Below are 25699 nucleotides of genomic sequence, written 5' to 3'. Positions count from 1 at the left end.
AATCTGACTTTAATAGAGCCAAGTAACAAAACTATGCAAAATTTAGAGGCCTGCCACGGGTTACCTTTCTGCTGATGCTGGCTCTGTGTCCGAGGGCTCTTTTAGTGCCTTCTTCTCATTCTCCTCCTGAAAAATAAACAATAAAACACAGTGAATCAGCACATTACAGCAGAACGCCTCCTGAATCCTCAATAAGTAGAACATAACTGACCCGTAGGGATTCCTGGAAAGAAGCAGCCTGATACTGGGCGTATTTGGCGATAGTGGTGTGGGAGCGGGCGCTTTCGCAGCGCCACATTTTCTTGGTGCCAGCTGGGTCCCAGTTCTCATCAGCGGGCTGAGAGAGCTGAGTCCAGACCTCAACGAGATGCTCTGGGTTGGCCTCTACCAATGTCTTTGTGGAGAACAGACCCAGGTCTGCAGAGAAATGCACATAGTTGTTTACGTTTTGAAAAAACGACGCGACAGCAAACACGATCGTTTTTCGGTGTTCGAGATTACTCAGCATTATATATAATCAACAATGCTTTTACCCAATTTGAGCGCTCCAGCCAGTCCTCTGATGACAGTGACGGGGTTGGAGGGGTTTGTGCAGAACTGGTGCAGTGGGGGGAAAAAGGCATCCCTCTTGTTCTCCAGCTGGTCAACAGACACAAAAATGGGGCATTAAATGATGTCATACAGTGGATGTGTGTAGTGCCAAGACTGAGTAATTATACTCACATAGATGCTGGGTGTGGGAGGGTTAAGCTTGTCTTTGGGCAGGGCTGGTGAGGGTGGTGGGGGCAGGCGGGGCGGGGGGCACTTATCGAGGAGGATACTGCTGTTGGACAGACCATTCTTTCCCAAGTTTCTGCACATACAAAAGCCAAACAATGTTTTTACTCATGTCAGCACAAACCTCCCGAGATCACATCAACACTACATTTCTACCAACAGTCCTGAATTTTAAAATGGCAAAACTAACTTCCATTTGATAAACAACACGCAACCAAATGAAAGAATCTATTCAGCTGAATATTATCTGCATGGCAACAAGACTGCCCAGTAGCCTTGGGTGTTGTTTACAGTTACATAATTATTTGCATCTGGTTGTGTAGTTCCTCTTCAAATCCACAAGGAGGAGACATCTTCAAAACAAACCACACAACTGATCATGTGCTCATCTGCACCATCAGTAAATACAACAAACATGTAGAAGTATACAATCAAGCAGCACATTCATATTATCCGTTTATTATTTAAAAGCATCCTTGTTTCTAACATGCACATCACAGAGCTTTCCATCCTTTAGTCACTATGGTTCAGAAGTTGCATACAACAACCTACATGCAGATTACCGACTGATTGAGGTGTTTCTATTAACACGTCATGCCCATTTTCAAAATCTACTACTACTTGACTGTGCAGGATGCTTTAAAGACACACAGAATTTGCCACTAACAAAATCTTGTGTAGGTTTTATCAACTCAAAGCTGTTATCTCCTTGCAATTTTAACCAAAGAGAATTAAACAAGAAACCTGAGTGCATCTGCATAATGTGATTGGAAAACAATGAGGTGGTTCATTCTCACCTGCATGCCTTCAGCACATCTGTAGAGCTGGGGTAGATGGATATTGATGATGAAGATGAAGAAGAGCTGTGTCCGTGTGGAGGTGTAGCTTTGAGACTGGTGACGGTGGGCGGCTCGGCCTTCAGTGGGCTCTGAGAGTCCTCAGATATGCCTCCTTTGCCGTTTCCATTCACGGCCGGCGTAGCAGACGAGGTGGTGGCGGGACTGTGGGCGCCTGTTTGGGTGTGTTCTGATGATTTGGGTGAAGGTGTGGCGGTGGATATGGCAGAGATGGGCGAGGAGGCAGCCGAGCTGCCCTGGGCATGGGGGGTGGAGGGCAGTACAGCCGGGTGGATGTTGTTGACTTTCTTGTGGGACTCGGGTGTGGTGGATGCAGCAGATGCAGTCTCTTGTGACGGTCCCTCGCCCTCCTCAGTGCCCTCTCCCCCCACCAGCAGGGCAGATTGTCTAGGATTGTCTGCGCTAAGGCTTGGCTTCTCGCCACTGTCTCCCACCTTGCCACCATCCCCCAAGTGGACGTAATTGGCTAGGCCATCAGCCTGCGCCTTTTTGCCATCAGCTGACGGCAGTGGCGATGGCGCCTTGCTCTCGGAGCCTCCGTTGCCGAGGGACGTGGCTGCAGTGTTGCTATCTTTGGTAGCGGACGCACCAGGTGCTGCTCCACCTGAGGTAGAGGAGTGGGGCAGGGAGGGAGGGGATGGAAGGTGGTTGTGAGGCTGCTGCCGTGGCGATGGAGCATTAGTGGAATGTCCAACCTGATTGTTGGTGTGCACAGGGGTGGTGGAGTTGGGGGTCTGGGGGTGAGAGGGGGTCCCCTCACTGCTGGAGCCCGTCGCATGTGGAACAGATCCCTTCTGAAGCCCCTGAATGGAAAAAAAAGAGCAAGTGATCAGAGCAGAAGTGAAACACAGGCATAGTGATTTGTATTTGATGTCATTATTAAGTTACCACGTTTACAATAGTTTGCCAGGTATATAAACACCTGCTGAGAACCGTTGTCTGGATTAAGCTGTAAAGTTGGTACATAAAGGCATAAAATATTTACGTGAAATACCTTTTCTATTCCTACATCTGTTATGCACGTCCTTTTACTGAGTACAAGAGCCTGGACATGTGCCTAACAAGTCTTGCATACTTTAATTTACAGGAGACTCAAGGAGGGAATTTCACAGCTTGTTTCATGAAACCACTTGATGGGTTTTCTCAGTTTTTTCCCCCTTAAATAGAGCCAAGTAGGTCAGTAGCATAAACCAGAAATATATGCACATCCATTTCTTAGCTGAGCAACACAAAAATTGGCCGAGGGACTTTCGAATTTTAGATTACGTTCATGCTATGTCACAAACATTGCAAAAACATGAACAGCGAGTGCTGTCTAACCTGAGAGGAGTTTAGGTGCAGGGCCTGGTGCGGCGTGGCGTCCTGTGTTTGCGTGCTTGTGCAGGTGTGAGGTAGCAGTGCTGCGTCGCCGCTGCCGGCAGGTTGCAGGTAAGGCACATCTCCGTTGGGTCCTGTGGCCGTGGGCCCTGGCTGATTATTACTACTACTACTGTTACTATTATCACCCATGGGGAGGGAGTCTGATGGTCCATGTGTCCCAGGGGCCACAGGCCCATTGGTCAGTGGCTGAGGTGGGCACAGGGGCCGGTGAGGTCCCAGCTGGGGCCGGATGGGATGAAGGCTAGGGTTGGGGGAGGGGAGGGAGTTGGTGGTGGGGCCATTGGGAAGAGAAGGGCGCACCTGACCTCCTGAGGCATTCTGTCTCATCTGTTAAAAATAAAGAAATAAATAACACGATGTGTGAAAACTGGCTAATAATGAGCTTCTTAAATATGGTTTAAGAACTAGATGCGTGAAGTTTAGCTTACAATTACACTCTTACACATCAATATTTAAACGGTTCTGCATTCCCTTGTAGGGTATTACGTGCCAAACCACAACAGTTTAACGCCTACACATGCTACAACACATTATGAAAAGGATTTGAGTGGCGCAAGTCAGGTCTGAATACCACTTAAGGACATTAAATCGTGTAGTGTTTACACACACTCTCAGTGAGTGTATTTATTCTAACAACATGGTTTAATCCTTCAACTACCCAGCACATGTTTATGGTTTCGGTTTATGGTCTACGATCTCCACTACCTCATATTTCCACAGTCAGTGCTTGATTGAGTGAAACACATATCTTCATGATAGATGCATGAATATGTAAAAATTATGCTTTGGCATAAGTAGTATTCATCTTCTACACAATTAAATTGTAAATGTTTTTGTATTTGGATTAGTTCAAATATTTTTTTCATGCAAGAATAATGAACCTAAGTACATCATACATTGTATGTGTGTGTCAAGGAGATTATAGGTCCTTCACTTGGGTATAATGTGAGTGTGTCTGCTATTGATTTTTACCTGCTGTTGGTGCTGCTGCATCATGGCGAGCTGAGCCTCCAGCTGCTCCAACATCTGAAGCTGCTGAGGTCTCAGGGTTGCCCGATTACTCCGCAACTGTTCCAGCACCTGAAAACAAACAACAGCAAAACCCATAGTTCACCTAGGAGTGGAAACTGGATGCTTATGCTGCTCTGCAGAGTTCATGGATAAAATTAAACATGAGCTAAGGTAATATTACCAACCTGTAGTTTCTGTGGCGAGAAAGACCAGTTGGGAACTGGCTGCTGTGCTGGATTACTGGCCCATGAATCACCCTGCAGATTAATTTAAAAAAATTACATTTATGAAGTGATGATTTAATTAAGTACACAAACATTACACTGCATGACTGTAAATCTGCCTATAATAGGGAAAGAAACTAAATAACACAGCATTGTTTTTACCTTGGTAGGGCTAGAGGCTCTCCTCCTCTTGGATGGGCACGACGGGTCCTCTGCTTGGCCCAGCGACCCCACATGAGGGGGAAGAGACTGGCCTGAGCCTCCGCTCTCTGCATTGTGATTGGGCTTACAAGCCTGGAGGGGAAGGGGTGGCGATAAAGCAGGCAAAGGAAAGCAAAGGAAACGTAAGGAGGGAGACGACGAGGAGGGCACAACAAAAGAAAGTGAAGAAAATAAGGGAGTAAATGATAAAAAAAACGGAGAATACAAAATATAAGGGTGAGAGTATTTGGGGGGGTAATCAGGCATGTTCATTAAACAGCAAAAGGCAGAAAACAAAGTACGGCAAGAGGGGGAGGGGAGAATAAGGGAGAAAGAAAATAAAGAAACTTTAATTCTCTGTTAGAGCTTAAACAAACAAGCATGACATGTAGATCAAGACATTCCTGTGTATCTGTAGGTATTGCTTAATAGGGCAACGACAGCCCCGGAGCATTTCTCTAATTTAGAGCAATGCCAGTGGAAATTCCCATCAATACCTGAAGCACTCCAAGTAGTCATAATCACTCTTGATACAATACATCTTATTGCACTTTCAGACAATATAAGGCAGTGGCAGCTGTTTTTAAGAGCACTGTAGCATAACTCAACATCGAGCAACAAATTGAGAACCTATTACCTCCGAGGGAGCGTAAAAAGCCAGATGAGACATCTTAGAAATGTATTGTGATAAAACCTTGTCATTTCCCAACAGTAGTGACAATAACTTGCATTGTAGCTGCTTTTAATATCAAGACTATGAGGCCTTGGGTGGTCATTTACTACACTTCAAGTTCTTGGGAGTATTACAAAAATCAGGCAGACTAAAATGCTAACATCCCTGTTTTGCTGTGTTTCAAGTGTAATTTCCTCATTATGGAATCTCCCATTTACAATCTATCCATCCATAACGTCACAGTGAGATAACTCTCACCAAGTCAGAGATGCTAAACCAACATACTCCAATGCTAAAACTCAAAAACACAACAATAATCACATACAGGCACGCAACAGATCTACTCTTATCTGTAGATATGATAGACATGGGTGAATGAAGTAGTAATGGAACACTAGGGGGCGTTGCTGAGTGCTATGTGAGCAGCTGCAGGACATCTAAGGTCAACTACTGAAGAGAGGCAGGTAAGATGGACAGAGCCAATGGGAAGCCTGGGCATAGTCTATAGAGGCAGCACGACTTCACAGATCACACTGGGGCAGCGTCAAAAGCCAAACTCGCCAATGAGTGTGAGAATTAGAAACACAGCCATTTATAATTAAAGCACTTTAATTTCATCAGATCTGATTCCAGACTAAACCAAAGCAGATTAAGTGCAAACAACAGTGTGGTGTAGGTTCAACAGGTTTACCATCTAAAGCTGGAGGGGTTGTAATCCTGAATATCACAGGATTAATAAAAAGGAAAAATTTAAATTGGAAAAACTGCAAAAGAGCTTTGTTGATTCATTTTGAGAGTGATGGGTGAAGCCGAGCGACTGCTGTGCCATGGAGAAGAGAGGTGAGCGCAGCTCTGGGTAACACTTGGCTGGGTCCCCTTCCTATTCAAAACAGATGCCATAAGGCAGCTGTGGACCTATTACAGCAGCCGGTTCAAATAGAGCACTAGTGTTGACCAATGTCAGAAACTGTGTGCGAACAAAGTCAACAAAATTCACATTGCAGTAGAATAAAAACGAATTAATAATTAAAATGAATAATAAAAAAAAACAATTTTTGGGAGTATTTTTTATGCATGTTGGTTGCATTCGCATCAGTAATTACACACTCACACAGAAAGGGGAGTTACGCTCAGGTGTTACCCATCAGTATGTTCAACAGTGCACGTGTCGACCTGCAGGTATGTTTGTGAACATTTCCGTTTGTGTGTATTATGAGTGCGCACTCAGTCAAAAGGGAGAGGAGGGGAGGGAGGAGGAGTAGGGAGGTGGGTAGGTGTAAGTTACTCTATCTGGTCTCTCACCTGCTGTGGTGCACTGCTCAGGCCTCCCTGCCTGGAGGTTAGCTCAGCTGGGATTGGTAGACTCCATGCCTCCTCAATAAGAGGGAGCATTTTACTTTTACCCTGTAGGCTACTGAGCTGGGGGTTACTCAACTGAGCCTAGGGGAATGGAAAACGACGTGAAAAAACAAAAAAAAATAATAAAAACACAAGGCTTTTTTTTTTTTTTTTTTTTTTAAATAACGATGACCTCAAAACAAGGAAATGATCAGCAATGGTAAATAGGTAGAGGTCATAACACAAGTGAAGCTAAGCTGGAAACTGACAGCGATATGTAAACTTGTGTCTTGGCTGGCTAATATCCCTAAGTCATGTACAGTATCAACCACACAAGGAGACATTACTACTTGGATGACATTCAGCAACAGTAATCCCAAACACAGTCACAGGTCCATTAAAACAAAGCAGTGAGCTTGTCTTAATGCCATGAAATTATGCTAACATAACTTAAGTGGTGGAAATGCAACATTCCTTCATGCATATGTAAAGGAAAATGACACTGCTCAGACAAAAATATAGATGAATAAATTAACACATGAGAAATGGGGATTGGTAGGAACCCCCGTTGATTGGTAGCCTTGTAGAGATGTCAACAGAGACACAGAGGCCTTAGCTTTAGCAGGGTTCAGAAAAAAAGAGGAGGCTGCTGCAACAGTGTGCACTACATGGATCAGACTCTTTCAAATAATTTTTCAGGGCCCAGTTAAAGTTGCACGATAAGAGAGATTTACTAAATGAAGAAATTTTGTTCAATGGACAATGACAGATTTCTGTTAATGGTTTTCTTTGTCTGCCATCGTGGCACTCACTCACTCACGTCCTCTGCCCACAGTCCACATTAGACACACTAAATAGTTTTGAGGCTCCTATAATTTTGGCTGTTCCAAAGACTTTTCAGCAGTGATATCCATACTGGGCTGTGTGTGCATGTGAGCGCTTTGATTTTAAAAACATATGCATCTATTTTTGGCCACATTTAGCAGGTGCACATAAAAAACTGTTTTTGAACTCAAGCGTACCGTTACTTTTGAGACACCTTTGGTTCGAGCGCCTCCTGCTTTACCTTCCTCTCTCCACTCACCTGCAGGCATTTGATGCGGTGGGTTAGCGCGGTGGTGTTGGTGCAGCCCTTGCTGCGTGTGGCGTTGATGTAGCACTTGATGGCGTCGTGCGGCTGGTTGCAGGACTCGTACAGCGTGCCCAGGTCCATCCAGGCAGCGGCGTGGCTGTGGTCCAGCTGCACGGCACAGATGTAGGCCTGCAGAGCGTCCATGGGCTGGTTCTGCTGCTGGTACAACACCCTGCGGTGGAGGAGAACAAGATGAAGCATGGGAAGTAAAGCAAGGAGGAAGAGGACAGTGAAACAGACAAAAGTAAGAGAGAGAGAGGTGTGTATGGAGAGTAACAATGTTGAGGAGGATAGTAAAGAGAATTTAAATGTTTTTCATACAATGATCAATGGGAATATAAGAAATACATTGAAGGCAAAGTGAGACAGATTTAAAAGACAATGAAAAAAAGAAAAAGAAAAGGTTAAGACTCTTGTTCAGAAACTTGCTGATATTCAAATCAACTCTTACCCTATAGAGCACCAGGTATCTGCACTGGCCTCTGATTTGTCTATGGATTGCCGATAGGAGATGAAGGCGTCCTGAACCTTCCCAATACTAGAGTAGCACCTGCAGGAGACACAGGTGGTCATTGATGGGAATACATAGAGGTTCTTACCACACAGTTTACACATCGAACATCACATTTTTCTAGACTCAGTCTGCAGTTCTTGCGGTAACATGAAGAGTGTACTGACTCGTGTTGCAGCAGGGCGTGGGGCAATTGTGAATCCACTGATACAGCGCAGGTTGCAATTTAAAAAAATTAACATGAAACCTCCCTGTCCAGTGCCTAGGAATATTACAAGTTTTTCACTTTTTAAGATTCTGGAAAACCAGATGCGTAACAATGTAAAAAGCAAACTTCACACTTGAACACACTCCTGTCAAGTGTCTGGAAGCTTAGTAAGAGCAACTGGACTTCTTTGTTGTTAGGTTCCACCTGAGTTGACGCAGGAATATGAGAGGACAGCAAGAAAAGCTGGAACTACAGGAACACTTTAATCTCAGATGTAAGCAACAGAATCTCATCCCAATGACTCACTCAACCTCACTTGGATGACTGAGAACATTTACCGACAATCAGTAACTGGTTCGTGACATTTATAAAATTCCAGGACCAGTCATTGGATTTTCTTCAAGTCAGGTTTTACCAATTATGTAATTTAGCATCACAGGCTGTTTGCTTATATTTGGCTAATTTGGCAAATACACTTTGACAAGATTTTACGTCACTAACGTAAGCGTATTGTAATGGTGTGCATGTGTGAGTGACGTACCTGCCAAGGAAGTACCAGGACTGTCCAGAGTTGGGATCGGCCTCCAGAGATTTCTGCAGACACTGGATGGCATAGCTGTCCCTGGTGGCTCTGTCCCCGAGCTGTTCCACTGTGTGATGCATCCAGCCTGGAAATGATCAAATTAATCAATCACTCAGACAAAGACAAACGTTTTAAACTCATAATAAATATTATGTACTCATAAATACATTGATATTCAATGCACAGTATGATTGAAAGTTATGCATGATTGCCAAAGTCTGCTGTTTAAATGTTGCAAGTCAAGTTAAGATATTACAATTGCACTTAAAAGCCACACAACTATATGTCAAATAAGGTCAATAATATCTTGAGACAGAAAAAAAAACTGAGGTGAGTTTTCTCATCTTCACAGGAAAAGGAAGTTTGCCGAACGCTGATTAAAATGAAAGCTGCTTTCTCCGGCTAAACAGAATACACACCACTCCCTCTTATTTTACGTGTAACACTTACATGTTGATCATTTATGATTAAATTCTCAATAAATTTGTTCTGACAAACATTAACCAACCAAACAATCTTACCAAGTTGCTGCAGGGTAGTGGCCTTCACCTGTGCAGGAAGATCCTCAGTCTGCAGAAGGCTCTCATAGGCCTCCTTGGCAGCCCGGTATCTTTTCTGGATGAGATGAATAGAGAGGGACAGAGAGAGGAATGAGAGGGGGGTGTACCAGAAAAGTGAATAAATCAAAATATAGAGAAGGTTGTGAGGTGTCAAATACTAGACCAACAAATTATAGAGTCAAGTCATTTATATTGTCATGAATTCAAATTAAGTGCTGGAGAAAAACTAAAATAAAATCATCAAGTCTGTCCAATCCCATTATATATAGTCACACTACTGCATCCAAAGATCTGCTGATCAATAGCTGCATGCATTATAAGCCTGAGATTTCCACTGCAGTGCTGTGTTCTGACACAGCACAATAAAACACATTACTCGTGAAGCGCTGCTTCGCCCAGAGCTGGCGAGAGCTGCTGTACCTCACTACAGAAACAGGCATAAAGAGGGAGAGCAAGAGAGAGACCACCAGCATACAAAAGAGGGGGAGACAGACTTTCTTGTTTCCGTGGCAACCCCATCGATCGGCTGAGAGTAATCTCCTATCCCCTCCCGCCTGCCACCCACTCCAGCACCCTGCTCCTCCTCGATTTGTCAGCACCTGGTTCTAAATACAAAAACCAGGGCTTTCCCCAGCACTCAGACACTGTGATTTTACAGCAGCAGCTGGGTTACGAGCTGCTGCCTTAGTGTTAGACATTGGATCAACATGCAGCACTTATTCTCACAATTACAAATGAAAAAGAAAGAAAACAAATGTCTTGTGTCCTTGGGAGCAAACACAACTAAAAGACACATTAACTAAACAAGCGAGCACTTACCTGAATCTCATACAAATGAGCAATGTGGAACTGAACTGTAAAAGGAGAGAAAGGGAAATGGGTTAGGCAGATGTTATTAGTATTTAAGAAAGATTTCCTACCCCTTTACGGAGTTAGTCCTCCACATCGTCTTTTCAAGTGTTTGAAAGTAGTGTTGCATTGTCAATAAACTGGAGCCAGAAACCCAAGGTTGCCTGTCTACATTAAGTGTACCAGACCAGATAGGTAGCTGTGCTCCTGGCGGCACCTTCCTTTGTCTGGAGCGCTGCAGTGTCTGATCTAAGCTGCCTGAGTGACTCTCAGCAGATGGAGAGAGAGTGGGAGAGAGAGACAGAAAGAGGAGGGAGAGGGAAAGAGAGAGAGGGAGAGAGAGGGGAAGAAAGACGAGGGCTGCCCTTGTTACATGTGTGTGTGAGCGCAGGAATGAGGGGGACACAATGAGGCAAAGCCAAACAGAGAGAAGGGCAAAAAATGGATACTGCTGTCGCCAAGGTAACAGGTAGCAGGCAGGAGAGATGAGATGGCAGCAGCATTTCAAATAATGCCAGCACTCTACCCAGACTGAACCCATGTAAATGAGCATAATCTCATACACTCGGTACAGAAGAGGTGCCGGTGTTATTTATACACACAGAGCGAGGGAGGGGAGATGCTGGGGCTTTTCATTTCAAGATCAGACACAATGAGGCTCTTGTTTGAACATTTACATCACAATAAATACCATAATATATAATGAGCACAAAATGGAAAAATGCTAAGTGTTAATATCCAAAATCCAAATTTTTAAGCTAACATTTAAATTATGTATTATTATTATAATAATACTTATTATTACTCAATAAACAAACAAACAAACAAACAAACTTAATTGAACAAGGATATTGCTTACTTTCAGCTTTGGACAAAGTGCAGGGGTTGGAGTCAATCAAAGCCAGCTGAAAATGCTGCCAGATTTGTAGAAATCAGTTAAAATCACATGTAGAATCATTTTCTCACAATTAATGAACTTCAGCACCAAATTCATCCCCTTTGTATAATACTGCTTTATTTATCAGTAATGGTTAGCAGCCCTGTCGTTTGCTGTACGCTCAGTCACGGCAGCAAACTCATCATAAAGCATTAAACTGCTGCTGATAACACTTTTGCGTGAGCTTCATAATAAATGCGTTATAGAGTGAAGGCAGCTTTTAATATGATGCCAACACGGGAATGTTGATAATGCCAGCCAGGTTAAACATTTTTCTATTTATACAACAGTTGTTTTTTTGTGAATTAGAGTAAGTTAAACCAAACACTACTGTTGACAGTACTCAGACTGAGTATTAAGGTAAGATTAGTATAAGCCTCTAAACCTGAATGTGTACAGAAGGCTGGGGTTGGACCCACCTTTAGGCTTGACTCGTAGTCTGTGTTGACCTTGAACATGAGACCCAGACGTAGGTGGATCTCCTTGGCCCGGGAGAAGCCTGGGTCAATGTACAGCACCTCCTGGAATGCTTTGATCGCCCTACAGGAGTAAGGAAGCAAATAATGAGGACGGAAGGACTGAAGGACCACATCGAAGTCCAGTGAACTACAAAGATATTGTAACTAAGAGGAAAACATGTAGTTTCACTGCAAAAGGACTAAAACACCTCAAACTAAGCTTCAGCACATTCTGTTGGTCAGACAGTCTGTGCTAATTCAAGTCATGCGGCTTGTGTGCTCCCTCCAGACGAATACTAAAGATCCACAGCAACTGACAATGAATCCTATTTGCTCTTTTGTTTTTGCTCCTTACAATCAGATAAATCAACCAAGATTGCAACAGAAAGATGCAACCAAGTCATTCAATATTTGCTTTTACTTTATTGTGAGGGCTGAAGTGCTGATGAGAAACGCAGCAGGAGAGTCCTTGGAATTTTCAAAATATACATGAATGTGTACGTGCCTCCAGACAATAACTGGGAATAAAGGACAACTTTGCTAATGGTTGCATTTTATCACTTTTTGATCTGATTAGAGTTTTAAGCTGGCAATCAGTAATTCAGCTGAAGTCACAAGCAGAGAGGACTCCACTGAGTCCTTTCTTCTTGCAGTGTTACCATGGAAATAACATAGGACAGTTGAATTCAAAGGCAGGTTTTCAGCAACACACACATAAACATATACAGACTACAAATGAGCCATCTAATCCTGGTCACAGAAGATCTACTGTGGATAAACAATGGTCACTCCACTACACATTGTTCAGCTCCCAGTCAACAGGATTGCTATAACCACTGGCAATCAAATACACAGAGTGAGTGACTAATTTCCTCACATTTCTACACTATTTAAAGTGTTGGAATGCTTTTCAATAAGCTGCTTTTTGTCCCGTCCTTTGTCAAAATTCGAATCCATCTGTACAAAACAGCAAAGAGTAAAAACACAAGTCACTACTTCACAGGGGGTTATGGGCTAGACTGTTTCTTGGCTGGGAGCAGTTCACAAGAAGCTACAGAGACTCCAGGAAGTCATCGCCCTTATCTAAGAAATAGTCTACTTTCACTCATAAGACTTACAGTTAAACCAATGACTCATAACATATTAATTAGTGAACTTTAGATGTGCTGGTGGGTGGATTTTGTTTGGCTTTGTAAAGCCAGGCTGAGCTGTTTACAGTTTGTAAAGATGCAGTATAAAACTTAATTTTAATTTAAGTTTTTTTTGCTATTGTTGCTTTTTAAGTCAGTAATAAGTCAATTCCCAAGTGTATCTTCGGCATAATGTGAGAATGTCTGTAAGTCAGCTAAAACTCTGTAGAAGTTGGGTGATGATACAGGACAATGACCCAAAACACACAACAGAATGAGCTCAGACCTCAACGTTCAAGTTAGGTATAAATTCCATATAAATTGGTTGTTCTGAATGAAGACATTTTATCTGTTACTTTTTTTAAGCACATTATATTTGTTAATACTCTTGACTTAGATAAAGATCAGATCACATTTAAGGAGCAATTGGTGCAAAAAAACTAATTCTTGCCACTGTATCAGAGAATTAAATTAAACACTAAATTACTATTGACTCATTTACATGTACTGTGCTTGTTGCAAAAGAAATACACAAATTGGTACTCACCACTGAAAGGCATTATAGTGGAAGTAGACCATTCCCAGGCCATACAGAAAGGCAGCATTCTGGATGGGATGGAGAAAGGTGCAAGATGATTATGACAAAAGGTTACAGGACGGATTAATTAAAACTGTGAATGGCCAAGCATAAACTATCAATTTCCTGGTGTGGTAAATGATAAGTCATACCTAGGCCGCTGATATAATGTTCATTACATCATCATGATGAAACTGCACGTGTTCTCATACCAAAAAACCACATACATATTTACATAGTCTTGCAGCTATTTGGTATAGTTCAGTAAGCAGCAAAACCAAGAACTAGCAATCTATCTCACCGCAAAGTGTCACCGTAACAAGAAAGCAGGTCAAAATGACTCCATTGTGAAACCTGAAACCGCATCTTACACCGACATCTAACCTGTGACCATATTCACTTCCTGTGCATGAGTGAATGTGTGGGAAAGTAAGCAAGCTGGTGTGTGTAGTTCACAAACATAAGAGTATCAATGAGTGAATGAGAAAGTGAGTATTAGGGCTGCACGACTGAAAAAGTCATATTGCTATTATTGTGGATACTGCAATTTGAGAATGTGAAATAACAGTATAATGAGTCTACTTACTTACTTATCAAAGCAAATACACATAGTAAGGACAATATGACACAATATCAATCAATCAATCAATCAATCAATCGAGAGTGAATAGAGTGAATCCAACCGTTTGAATGAACTCTACGCTTCTAAACTCTATGTCGTGAGAAAACAAAACATTAATAGACAGAAGCTAAGCTGGCAACTGGAAAGTGGTCATGTGACCACACACGCAACCACGTTCCACACAATCAACATTGCAGCGGTAATTTGATTATTGGTGCTGAACTTTACCTAATATGTATGTATCTATTTGTATGTGTTGGATGTCTTACCTTCCAGTAGTCCGACTGTAAACTGTAGTACCTCTGGTATGCCGATAATGCTGTTATTAAAGGGAGAGGAAGACTGAGAATTAATCCATGTCATCAAACAACACCACTAAAGGAAAAGAACAACAGTGCGCAGTTGGCAACATTTATGTTGAGCTTTATGTATATATATGCAGATCTTTCTGCTGCGTATAGACAACTGCTCACACAACTGCCTTAAACTTCAAAATAACGCTTTATGATCTTGATAAATTTGAATTTGTTTGGTGCTCAGAAATCCTCAGAAAGTGTTTGTTAAACCAAAGGCCAAACAGAACAATTGACACCTAAGAGGGATGGCCGATTGCAAAAACCACTTGAGTGCAGGGGAAAAGAGAAGATAACTCACCTTTAGGGTAATCCTCCAAGAGGAGGTTGAAGTGGCCAAGCTGGCAGAATAACTCAGGCTCCACTTTGCCCTCGGCCTTAAGGATGAGCGAATCGTAGCAGCGAACAGCCTGGGGAGATGAGAAAAACTCTCTAGTACATATGTATACACGAATGAGAAAGATGAGATAAGCATGTAAGCATCCATGTGTGTATTATGAAGGATGGAGGTTGGGGGTAGAGGGAGACAATCCTGGAGAGGCATGTCACATAGGACTTTTGAAAGTCACAGAATAGCTGACGTCAGCTCCCCATTTCTGTCCAAGCAGACTCAAATTCTTTTCAGCAGATAAATATCAGACCTGGAACAACTTACTGGAATGAAGTTTTCTGTAGATAAAGACTTTTGCTCAAGGGGTTTAAAAAAAAAAAAAAAGGACTATTACAGAACACCCTGCCCTGATGAAAGGATACAAACATATTGGCTGGCTGTGCTGAATTCACACTGCAATTTTCTAAAAAAAGACTAGAAGCAGAGGGGACTATTGCAACATCATCTACTGACACAGGTAAAGACAAGTTACACTTACATCATTGATTTTAAAGTTTGGGAAATACAATTTTTCTTCCTTCCTTATTTTAAACCATCTCTCTTCTTCCAGCTCAAAAACCCCAGATGACGTGATGTGGAGGGGTTCTGAAGGAGCGGGTCGACCAAGACTACAACCTCCATAGTAATTAATATAACATCTGTATTGAAGATCTCCTCTGGAGGAGTGTTTTCAGTTTTTAATATAGAAAAGGTAAAGGAGTGTTAAATAGCATTCATGCACATGCACTCGCCAAACCAACCACAAAACAAAGTTGAAATTTGGGGATCATTCCAAGTCCTATGGGATATTTTGGAGTATTATTTACATGTTTAATGGTTGAAAACTAACAATTCCCAACTATTTGACTCAGAGGACTGTGTTTTTCTGAAATCTGTCACAGTGTGCCTGGAAACAGTGCTCCAGAAACATGCTTCAATTTACCACTAACATGTAGAAAGACGTCTGAGGCCAACAAACCCAAAAGTGCCTGGCACCCAATCTGATGAGATCAAATCAATCAAAGATTGCTCAGCTGGACCCCAGTACTGAGCACTGTTAGTCCATTCAAAGCTAAGAAGAGGCAGCTGCATGATTTAATGTAACTGAGAAATGACTGAGGTTTATAAAGAAGTGGATTATATTTCATCTCTCATCTCAGTTTTACTGGCAACAAACTGTAAGCACTGGCTTAATGAGGCAGGATTCAGATCAGTGAACAAAGGCTGAAGATGTTTAGTACACAGTCCACCAAATGAATTGCATATGATTAGGAACTTATTTTAGTACCAGTAGTGGTGGTAACCTACTACTACTACTACTACTACTACTACTACTACTACTAGCCAATCCTGTATTGTTTATGTTCCTTCATTTGGTGTGCCAAAGAACTGTGACCCTGGTGAGCAGGGGGTTTGTAATGGAAAATGGCTTCGCTAGATGTGCATTAATACAAAAAAAGCTGATTACTGAGCCTTTTGTTCCACTGGCATCAGAAACCCCTAAGACAAAGCAGAAGCAGGCAAAGCTGGCCAGTCAGACGTCTTGTTGCCTACACATCATAACCACTACAGTAACCACTGTAGCCTTTGTATTTTTGATGGACTGCAAGGTGGCTATCGCCCTGTCTACAGCTTAGGTACAAGGTTAGAGGATATAAAGCCAGCTTTACTCTGAATTAACTAGTTAATAGAATGTGGTAAAAACCTGGGCTGTTTGGAAATTACCATTGTGTAAATGTACCATTTGATTTACAGATTAGTTTGATGAAGGTTATTATTGGCTTCTTCACAACAAAATGTTTTAATTTCAACAGATTTTAAAGGCTGGTCAGAAATATTACATTATTATGTACATGTTTGAATCTTAAATCTGTTTTTTTTAATTTAGCATGTAAAGTAAGTGTGTGCACTGAGATTAAAAAAAAAAAAAAAAACTTATGCTACATGTAGACACAACTGTGAGTTTTCTGCTAAAGCACAAAATATTTCCATAGACTTTGCTCAAATCATGACCCCACAAATAGCATTCAATTTAATCACCTATAACAGAACAGATCTTAAAGAAAACAGAGTTGCAGCTCTGTTGAGAAGCACCATAAAAATGTAGAGCCAATCAAGAAGGGGAAAAAACAAAAGTAAATAAGAGTGTTACTTTGGTTTCAATGACTGGCAGAAGTGTACTGTGCTGACAGCGCTGTTTAGTCAGGACTGTCTGTGCATTGATTTTGTGTTCAACTCTGCAGTATTTCCCAGAAATTACATCCGCCAAGCATTTCAGTCACAGGTGGATCTGAAACACCTCTGAACAGCCTCATCTAATGATTTGGAGTGAGAACAAATATGCAACACACTTTAAGGGAAAGCAATATGATAGATCTGTGGACACATAAAATAACCTGTTATATATGTATGTCACATGCAACAGCTTAAACGCTGTGTTTGTCCTCTTGGTTGTTAAGACTGTCAGTTGAGCGATACAATTTCCTCAACTAAATAAAAATATTACCAATGCCAGTGGATAGAAATATCTTCAAGCAGAACATCTTCCTTGTTTTAAGGCACAGTCTCAATGTAATGCAACACACTTTAACAAACCATTAATTCAAGTATCACATCAGATCAGGTAGTTTGCAGACACTCCTATTAACTTACATTGTGGACTCTCTCATACAACAGGACATAAGTCAGATTATCACTCATCACATAATAAAACAACTGTTAAGTGATGCTATGTTTCTGTTGGTCCTGTTTGTTTTAAGTTATTCATTTATTGTTTATAAATGTCATTTTTATATTGTCTACAGCTTGTATTCTTATATTATCTGTATCTTGTTTCTGTCCTCGAGAGCTACCAAGGACCAATAAAGGCAGATTCTAATTGCAACTTGCTGTGTGGCAACAGTAAGTAACAGAGAGTCCATGGTTGTCAGCTCCAGTGCAAGTGAATATACTACGCTGACCGACTTGTCAAGTACCAAACTCAAAACATGTCCATGGTAGATAACTTTTCTCTGTCCTGCATGCATGCTAATGACTCAAGTATTATTCAAGTTATACTTTATTAATCCCTGGAGGAAAGATTGTCCTCTGCAAATAACCTCTCCTAACTACTGCAGAGCAGAGGTCAGCCACAGCATAGGTCCTGATTGGTGCCAATGTGAGAGCTGTCCTAATACCAAAAATTTTGTATGACCTTTCTGACCTAGTACCAAGACGTGGTACAGGCATACTTCTCCCAGAAAAGCACCAGTCAGTGCAATGTGAGGATAAAAACCAAAGAACCTTCTTCCTGTGTAATCTAGTATTGTGTAATGCTTAAAAGGTTGATCAACACCGGTACTTGCACACCTAGAACATAAAAAAACGTCCAAACTAAAAGCTCATTTACGATCTAGTTATACCACATTTACATCATTGCCATCTAGTTACTGGTGGTGATACAGTGACCTAGTTCTGTCAACAATGCTGAATCCAGAGTTAACTTCATGTAGACAGAGAAACAGTGCAGTGATAAGACCACTGCAAACTGCCAGAAAAGGAAGTTACAAGCAAATATATCTCATAAAAAGTCATAAAACACCTAAACCTGTTACATTTCTAAATGAAATGTGTTACAAAATGAGACATCATTAGACTTGTGAGATTTGAATAAATCTCAGTAGACTCAAATACAACATAGCTGACACTGGAGTCAAATGTAGTTAATGTTAATTGCTTGTGAAGCTGCAGGAAAACCATTAAGTTTCAATGTGTCACAAACACAATGTGTCAAATCTCTACACAGATAAAAGCTTAATGAAGCCAAGAAAATACCTATGTGATTTATGCGTCAGAGACATAATGACTAATGGTTTCTTTCCTTCTGGAGGTAAAGAAAAAAAGAAATTACACACTAATGTAGTTAATCTAAGATAGAAGCAATATACACAATGTCATAGTGTGTTTTCTATAATGTGACTGTCTGGTATGAGCATGATATTTATTTTTATTTATCTATTTTCTGCTGCTGACTTCAGATCCGTCACATTTTTCTGTCAATACCCAGACACTGGGAACGTTCAAATGTTTACGGACAATTTAATGAGGAATGTTCCTGCCCTGGTTGAGCACTTTAAAATTTCACTTACTTAATGTGTATTACTGTATGTGACCTACAAACAGTGGACTAATGTCATACTAAAGGCTTTGGAGTGCTTTAGCTTCTGTATCCTATCCAGTCCATGTTAGCTATCTGGCATACCTGACCATCATCACTGTAAAACTGCAATACCCTACACACTGATTTGTACCATTTAAACCAAAGCCTACTACTATAGGAGCAGAGATCTGACTTGCGACATAGTCAAACGTGACTGCCACCATCAGCAACACTAATCACATACGGTACAAAATTAGTAGTTTAGCACAGTATGATTCAAGGCTAATACATTGATTACATTGCATGTTGTCCTGCAAGTATGGCACAACAGTGGTTTCAGCTGCTTGCACGGAGCTAACGCCACACTACACTTCCTAGGTATCCCACACCACCTAGCGAGCAGATTGGTGGATGTCCCATCAAGCCACGAACTGTGAGCAACACCATCTTTTCCATCACACACAGCTCAGGATAGATTCACGTTAAAGGGGCTTCGCTTTCTGTTCCATCGGCAGCAGCTTGCGCACAGGTGGACTGAGCCCGTTTTAACGCGTCGCTTCCTAGTCCGAGAACACATGCACTGCCAAACAGGGGTAATGGAAACTGTAAACAAAGGACCCTGACACCACCTAGGTCTACAAGAGGAACACAACTTCACAAAGGGTAGAGACCACTGGGGAAACTTAAGCCTTGTTTTGGCAACACACACACGATTCGGAACAATATATTCCTCTCAGACTGGTTATATAGCTCTCGGTGTCACTCCGCCATGTCCCGCCATCTTGGACAGCCAGCCAGCCATTAACGTTACTTGTAACGTTTGTCCACTGGCTCACACTGACTCCAAACGAGGGGGGAAAAAACAGACCAGGACACGTCCTGGAGAACATTTAGTGGAACACTGCAATGTCACCAGAACAGCCTCACATATGATGATCGAGACGCTGCACCGACACAGATGACACGGACGCTCGCTAACCTTAACACCGTAACGTTGAACGGGTACGCTGTGTGCGGTGCAGCCAGAAGAAGCCTACAACGCTGGCGTTACTTCCACCAGCCTTATTACAGTTACAACCAGATAGCGTCTCTTTTTTGGGGTCTGAGCTCACATGGGAGAGCCAAACGCTTGCAATAACACAATCCTACGACCACGTACAACTTTCCTCACTGGAGTGCAGCGTTTCCATTAATCAATATATGCTAACGTTACACAAAACCGTGACGACGTTGTGCTGTTGTGTGGTGGTTCAATTGCAACTACACAAGCATACACTGTGTTGAATTACCACCTAGCTAACAGAGAAGGGCGGTTGCCTGACAAACAATAACATATGTTAACGTTCACAAGCCAGTTTAATCGAGGCAGACATAGCTAGTTTGATCTCCTGGCGTAGCCGCAGGTGCAGGGTCGCTGTTCATCGGATGAGAATAGCTAACTAGCAAGCTAGCTGGCTGGCTAAAGAGGGGCTGCGGCTAGCTGGCCTTGGTCTGCTTAGCGAGTGGGCCACTTGCATTCAGGCTTGCTACTTTGAGAGCAAATTGAACCCCGTGCATGATAGTTATGGGCTTGGAGTAAGTCCCGTGGATCAGTGTACTGCTTGGTTGTAAAATACATCCTGTTACATTCGATACCTTCATCAACAGGGCCTTCGTTCTGGCGCCATCTTCATGAAGCTTCTGAAATCCAAACAGTGAGCTGCAAGCAAGAAGACAACATAGGCGGCTCAGTATCACTTGCAGAGCTGCTCAGAGACATATTCGACATGCAAGGGAAGAAAACAATTAATTTTCGAACTGTGCGTTTCTGTATGTGCACGGGGTTACTATTCCGACCTGTCGATCCCGACCAAACTGTCCCTCTCCTGGGCTGTCAGTGTCGGAAAGTCCTCCTCTGTTTCACTCGCTTTTCCCGCCGCCATTTTCTTTCCCTCATTACCACTAGAAGAAGCCGAGCCGAGACTCCGAGCAGCAGCGCAGGCAGCAACGGCGAGAGACACACCGCACGATTGCATGGAAAATCGCGACGCGGGGACAAATGGTTTGCTCCGCCGAATCAAAGAAGAAAAATAGAGGAAAACAAAATGATCAAAAACTTTTTCCCAGGTTGAAAAGATGCGATTCGATATAGTAAATCCTTTCGGGGGGGATAGAAGCGCTCTCCGGGTAGCTCCTCAAACGTCACATTTTTCATCACAAAGTGGTGCTGTGCTGCTATTTAAATGCGAATAACTGTGTATATTATCCAAGATGTGAGTATTTGACTATAAAACGCGTTTCGGCCGCGAAGATAAAGTTGTTATAATTGTGTCACCCAAGCGAACCCACGCGCCGCTCTGGCCACGCCCTCTCCTCCCTCTTCAGCCAATAGGATGACCAGAATCCGACCATATGACTTTCCTGCTATATCATTCTTTTTATCTTAAACATTTATTTTCTCTCTGCAAACCATTCATTTTTTACATCACGATTAATCTGGAAGCATTTTTTTAAAAATATTTATTGTCTAGAACCGACTGGTGTCCATGTGCAATAAAGTGAAAGAGCTTTATTTCCATGTCAGATGCAATAAGTTCCACACGGTAAAATATAATTTCGCATTCAGCAATGTGTAATGGCACTTGGGTATCTGTCGTTTCCCCTTTACAGGCTGGGTAAACGGTGACTGCAGTGCGTTCCGAGCCTCTTGACACCCTGCGCAATCTCTGTTTGCAATTTCCAATACCCCATCATAATTCTATGACATGTTCTCCATGCTATTAAAAAGTTGCTGCATTTTAGTGTTAAACTTGTTAAATTACTGAGCGCAATCAAGCCAGATGAGAGCATTTACCTGACGTGGCACAGCATCATAATGTGGGCGTGGCTTAGCATTGTCAACATTGTGGTGACATAACTGCTTTCTCCAAAATGGCGACGGTGGATCGCGGGGAAGGTTGGTGGATATGTTTATTAGAAATGCCAGCGTATTGTCGTAATTAATATTTGAAGTAGGAACATTTCCACACCAAGGGTTACGATAATTGCATATGGTCTGGAATTCAAGATTCATACCGTATCGAAAAGGCCATGTCGGCGTGCACGATCTCGGATTGATTGATGCTAGCCAGCTAATATTAGCTTCCCATGCTATTTACATAGAATAAAGAAACAGCCCCTAGCGACCTGTGGTAGCTGGAGCGCTTCTACAGTTACCATAATAGATTTGGAGATGCACTTTGACGTCTTGCGGTTATGTTGCCAAACACAGAATAGTGTCAAAACATGAACAATTAGAAATAAGTTATATCCATAGCAGGGAGACAAGATGTGAGGTATGCATACTCCTTGGTGTCGGTATGACAGCTAACGTACTTTGTTGTTACCTTCGTATCATTGTCTTGTTGCAGGTCAGGATGATCCAGAGAGTGAAGACGAGGTTTACGAGGTGGTGGATCTGACAGAATACGCCCGGAGGCACCAGTGGTGGAGTAGAGTGTTTGGGAACAACTCGGGTCCAATTGCTGAGAAATATTCTGTGGCCACACAGCTTATGATGGGAGGGGTGACTGGATGGTAAGTGGATCCAGATCTATCTGCTAATGGATTCACCTCTGAGACTGTAACACTGTCTTGCGATAGACATACATTTTGGCAATATAACATAGCTAATTCCACAATAATGACCTAGAGATAGTCATTATTAGAAAAAAAAGACGGTGTACACCTGTAATTAAATGATTATATTAAATTCTGGTGATCTTGTTATTGAAGGAAAGCTCCTCCTGATTTTTTGACACACACAGGTGTGCTGGTTACCTCTTCCAGAGAGTTGGGAAGATTGCTGCTACTGCTGTTGGTGGAGGATTCCTTCTTCTACAGGTAAAAGTGCTATATCACTGTGTTTGTGTAGCCTCACTAAATATATACAAGGGAGAGCAGTCATCCATAAACCTTAGGATCCTGACCTCATGTCAAGATGTCCTTGGATAAGACATTAGAACACTGTGCATCTGTCCAACAATTAATTCCCCAAAGTGATCAATAAAATATATTGTCACTAATATTATTATTATCATTGTTATATATCTTGTCTTGTGTCTAAATGAGAAAAGTGCTTAATTTACAAGATCCACATTTTGCCAACTCCACTGAAGAGGCCAGCTGAACAGCATGATGCTTCACTAGCCCCTTCTCTACAGCAGAAAGAGTAGTATTGTGTGTCAGCTGGCTTAAGATGACACAAGCCATCTGGATGCTCACTGGTTGTTGCAATGCATTATGTCCATATTTCTGCCCCCTAAATGCTCTAGTAACAATTTTACTTGCAGAATACACCACAGAATGTGAGTTGACTTTGTCTAATTGGTGAGTATGAGACAAAATAGTTGAATACATCTTTCTACATACTTCTTTTTATTACTTCACCAAGGTTTCAGGTGTTGAAAAATGATTTCTCAACTTAGAAAGACATTTTTCAATGATTTATTGGCTGGTTAGTCTAAGTATGAAATATAGCAAAAGAACAGAAAATGTTGACATTGAGTTAGAAATAATGATTTTGATGGAAATTATAATTGTGTTCTTTAAACTTTGCCTTCATCAAAAAAAAAAAAAAAAAAAAAAAGTTTGCAGCAATTACAGCCTGGTAAATCTTAGGCAGTCTAGCTGTCTACTTTGATAGCTTTCCTTCCTGAAGGTCTCTTACACTCTTACACTCTTACACAAATTCACCATTTTATCACCCCCACAGCAGCCCCAGACCATCAAGCTGCCTCCACCATGCTTGACTAAAGATATTAAGTGCTGGTCTAGCTTATTCTGCATCTTACAAATGTTCTTCTGTTTGATTCAAAGACCTTAGACTTGAACTCATCTGTATACAACACCTTCTTCCAGTTTTCCAGAGTCCAATGTCTGTGCTCTTTTGCCCATGTTAGTCTTTTGTTTTTATTAGCCAGTCTGAGATACAGCTTTTTCTTGGCAATTCTGCCATAAAGTCCAGCATCCTGAAGTCTCCTCTTCACTGTCAGATATTTGTCTTCTTGCACAGTTGTGCATCGGTGCCTCCTACTCCTTTTTCTGTCATTGTTAGAGCCAGTTTGTGCTGTTCTCTGAAGGGAGAAGTTAACAGCATGATAAGAACATGCTTTCTTTCTGGCTATTTTGAACCAGTGAACTTGTAAATGGTCTGATTAATTTTGATTGTTTGTGAATTGCATGAAAATGTGTTTTTCTTTGCAAGTGATCCAAAACCTTTGAGCAGTAGTGTATATAGTATGTATGTGTGTGTGTGTGTGTGTGTGTGTGTGTGTATATATATTCCAAAAATTGATTTGACCTAATTAACCTAATGACTTATAACTTAAAGTTGGCTGTACCCTTTAAAAGTTATATTACAGACACATAATATTTTTACTACTAATAATAATAATATAAACTAATAAATTATAATTATAATATTTAAAAGCTTAAATGGAATTTGTTTTGTAGATAGGTCTAGAAGTGTTCAATAAATAACGGATAAGGTCTTTCAAGAACACATCATTAAACTCCAGGTGGTGACACAGCACTAAATCCATGCGGAATTGATTCTGAATACGAGTCTTTCTACAGATCGCCAATCACAGTGGCTACGTGAAGGTGGACTGGAAGAAGGTAGAGAAGGACGTCAACAAAGCAAAAAAGCACCTGAAGAAGAAGGCGAACAAAGCAGCCCCTGAAATAAACACATTCATTGAGGAGGTAAAGGTACCTGTAACAAAGCTTGCTATTTCTTTCATGATTTTTTACTCAGTTGTTGCTAAAATCAAATGTTACCTCCTTTTAAGTAAAAAAAAAACAAAAAAAACACCTAATCCTACATGTAATATACTTTCTCACATCAAAATGCATGTCTGATGGACTGGTTGTGGTGGAGAGGTTTCCAGCTTTATCAGACACAAACCAAACTAATACTGCCCTCTAGTGTTCTATTGTCCATACTACAGCCACTCTGTGAGAGACACAAGTGTGGTTGTGTGTATGTGGTGTATTCATTTTAATTATGAAATCTATAATTAATAAACTGCATTTGTGTAGTCAGGTGCTGAGTTGTTTTTATTTTTCTCACTCAGTTATTCTGTTTTCTTATCCCTTTTCATGCAGGCTACAGACTTTATAAAGAGGAACATTGTCCTGTCCAGTGGATTCGTCGGTGGCTTCTTTCTGGGTTTGGCCTCCTAAAGCTGCTGCACACACTGTTGTTTCTACACACTGTGATTCACAACACTACATAGGTCACTTTCCACTCCATGGTTTACCTGCTGGCCCCATGCGTGCTGAATGTGGGGCTTTATTTTGAACATTAAAGCATGATCTGTTGTAACAGTGGTATTAACTGTGTTAAGCTCACACAATTTTAAATCACTTTTAGCTAATTATTCTTTGTGGGGAGGACTAAGGGGAAGTAAGGTGTATTTATGTGTGTTGAGTATGCTTTGATTGTACTGTGAAAAATCTTCTTCTTTGAACCCATCATGGATTTTTACCAGACTGCTGAATATGTCAAGCTGCCACAAACTTACACAGATTCTTCTTTGTCTTTTTTTTTTTCTTCAGCATTTGCCTGGTGGTTGTTGATTTCAGGTTGTTTAAAGTTGGCATGTGCGGGCGCCATTGTAAATATGAAAGCCAACTCAACTCCTTTCCAGAGCTGTAAATACCCACACCAGAGTAAATATTATATAAACAACATGGAGGGCAGCAGAGTGGGAAGTTTACACCCTCCCCCGGTCTGGTGCTTATTAGAGGTATTTTTCATGTAGCTGTGAAGTTTGGTGAGTTTATGTG

General features: G+C 41.6%; 2 protein-coding genes across 6 annotated transcripts in view; one reads left to right on the top strand and one right to left on the bottom strand.

The window, feature by feature from the left end:
* The window catches only part of LOC113164590 (histone demethylase UTY-like), a 25456-nt gene extending 4073 nt beyond the window's left edge, over positions 1-21383 (bottom strand). The window contains exons 1-22 of one of the 2 annotated variants that reach the window (XM_026363950.2): positions 20726-21383; positions 20525-20588; positions 14683-14791; positions 14298-14347; positions 13377-13435; positions 11661-11781; positions 11164-11218; positions 10275-10309; positions 9417-9510; positions 8854-8980; positions 8045-8143; positions 7546-7765; positions 6426-6563; positions 4412-4543; positions 4211-4282; positions 3987-4094; positions 2955-3341; positions 1575-2437; positions 724-853; positions 534-639; positions 212-417; positions 65-126 (exon numbers count right to left, since the gene is read on the bottom strand). In XM_026363950.2, the coding sequence (XP_026219735.1) occupies positions 65-126; positions 212-417; positions 534-639; positions 724-853; positions 1575-2437; positions 2955-3341; positions 3987-4094; positions 4211-4282; positions 4412-4543; positions 6426-6563; positions 7546-7765; positions 8045-8143; positions 8854-8980; positions 9417-9510; positions 10275-10309; positions 11164-11218; positions 11661-11781; positions 13377-13435; positions 14298-14347; positions 14683-14791; positions 20525-20588; positions 20726-20904 (3416 nt within the window). In that variant the 5' untranslated portion in view covers positions 20905-21383. The remainder of the gene's footprint in view (positions 1-64; positions 127-211; positions 418-533; positions 640-723; positions 854-1574; positions 2438-2954; positions 3342-3986; positions 4095-4210; positions 4283-4411; positions 4544-6425; positions 6564-7545; positions 7766-8044; positions 8144-8853; positions 8981-9416; positions 9511-10274; positions 10310-11163; positions 11219-11660; positions 11782-13376; positions 13436-14297; positions 14348-14682; positions 14792-20524; positions 20589-20725) is intronic. The other variant, XM_026363951.2, reaches the window with a different exon arrangement.
* Positions 20840-25699, top strand: LOC113164591 (FUN14 domain-containing protein 1). 4 transcript variants are annotated; one of them, XM_026363954.1, is made up of 5 exons: positions 20840-20930; positions 22279-22444; positions 22675-22750; positions 24485-24613; positions 25016-25699. In XM_026363954.1, exons 1-5 carry the CDS (start codon positions 20903-20905, stop codon positions 25091-25093), a joined length of 477 nt encoding a protein of 158 aa, XP_026219739.1. In that variant the 5' UTR covers positions 20840-20902; the 3' UTR covers positions 25094-25699. The 4 variants fall into 4 exon arrangements, with proteins under 4 accessions (XP_026219739.1, XP_026219737.1, XP_026219741.1 ...); XM_026363952.1 differs by having other exon boundaries at positions 24485-24619; XM_026363956.1 differs by lacking the exon at positions 20840-20930 and adding an exon at positions 21668-21824.

The sequence above is a fragment of the Anabas testudineus genome, chromosome 2 (assembly GCF_900324465.2).
Source record: "Anabas testudineus chromosome 2, fAnaTes1.2, whole genome shotgun sequence".
Lineage (NCBI taxonomy): Eukaryota > Metazoa > Chordata > Actinopteri > Anabantiformes > Anabantidae > Anabas > Anabas testudineus.
Note: the sequence above shows the minus strand (reverse complement) of the source record. Positions and strands in the feature narration are given on the sequence as shown.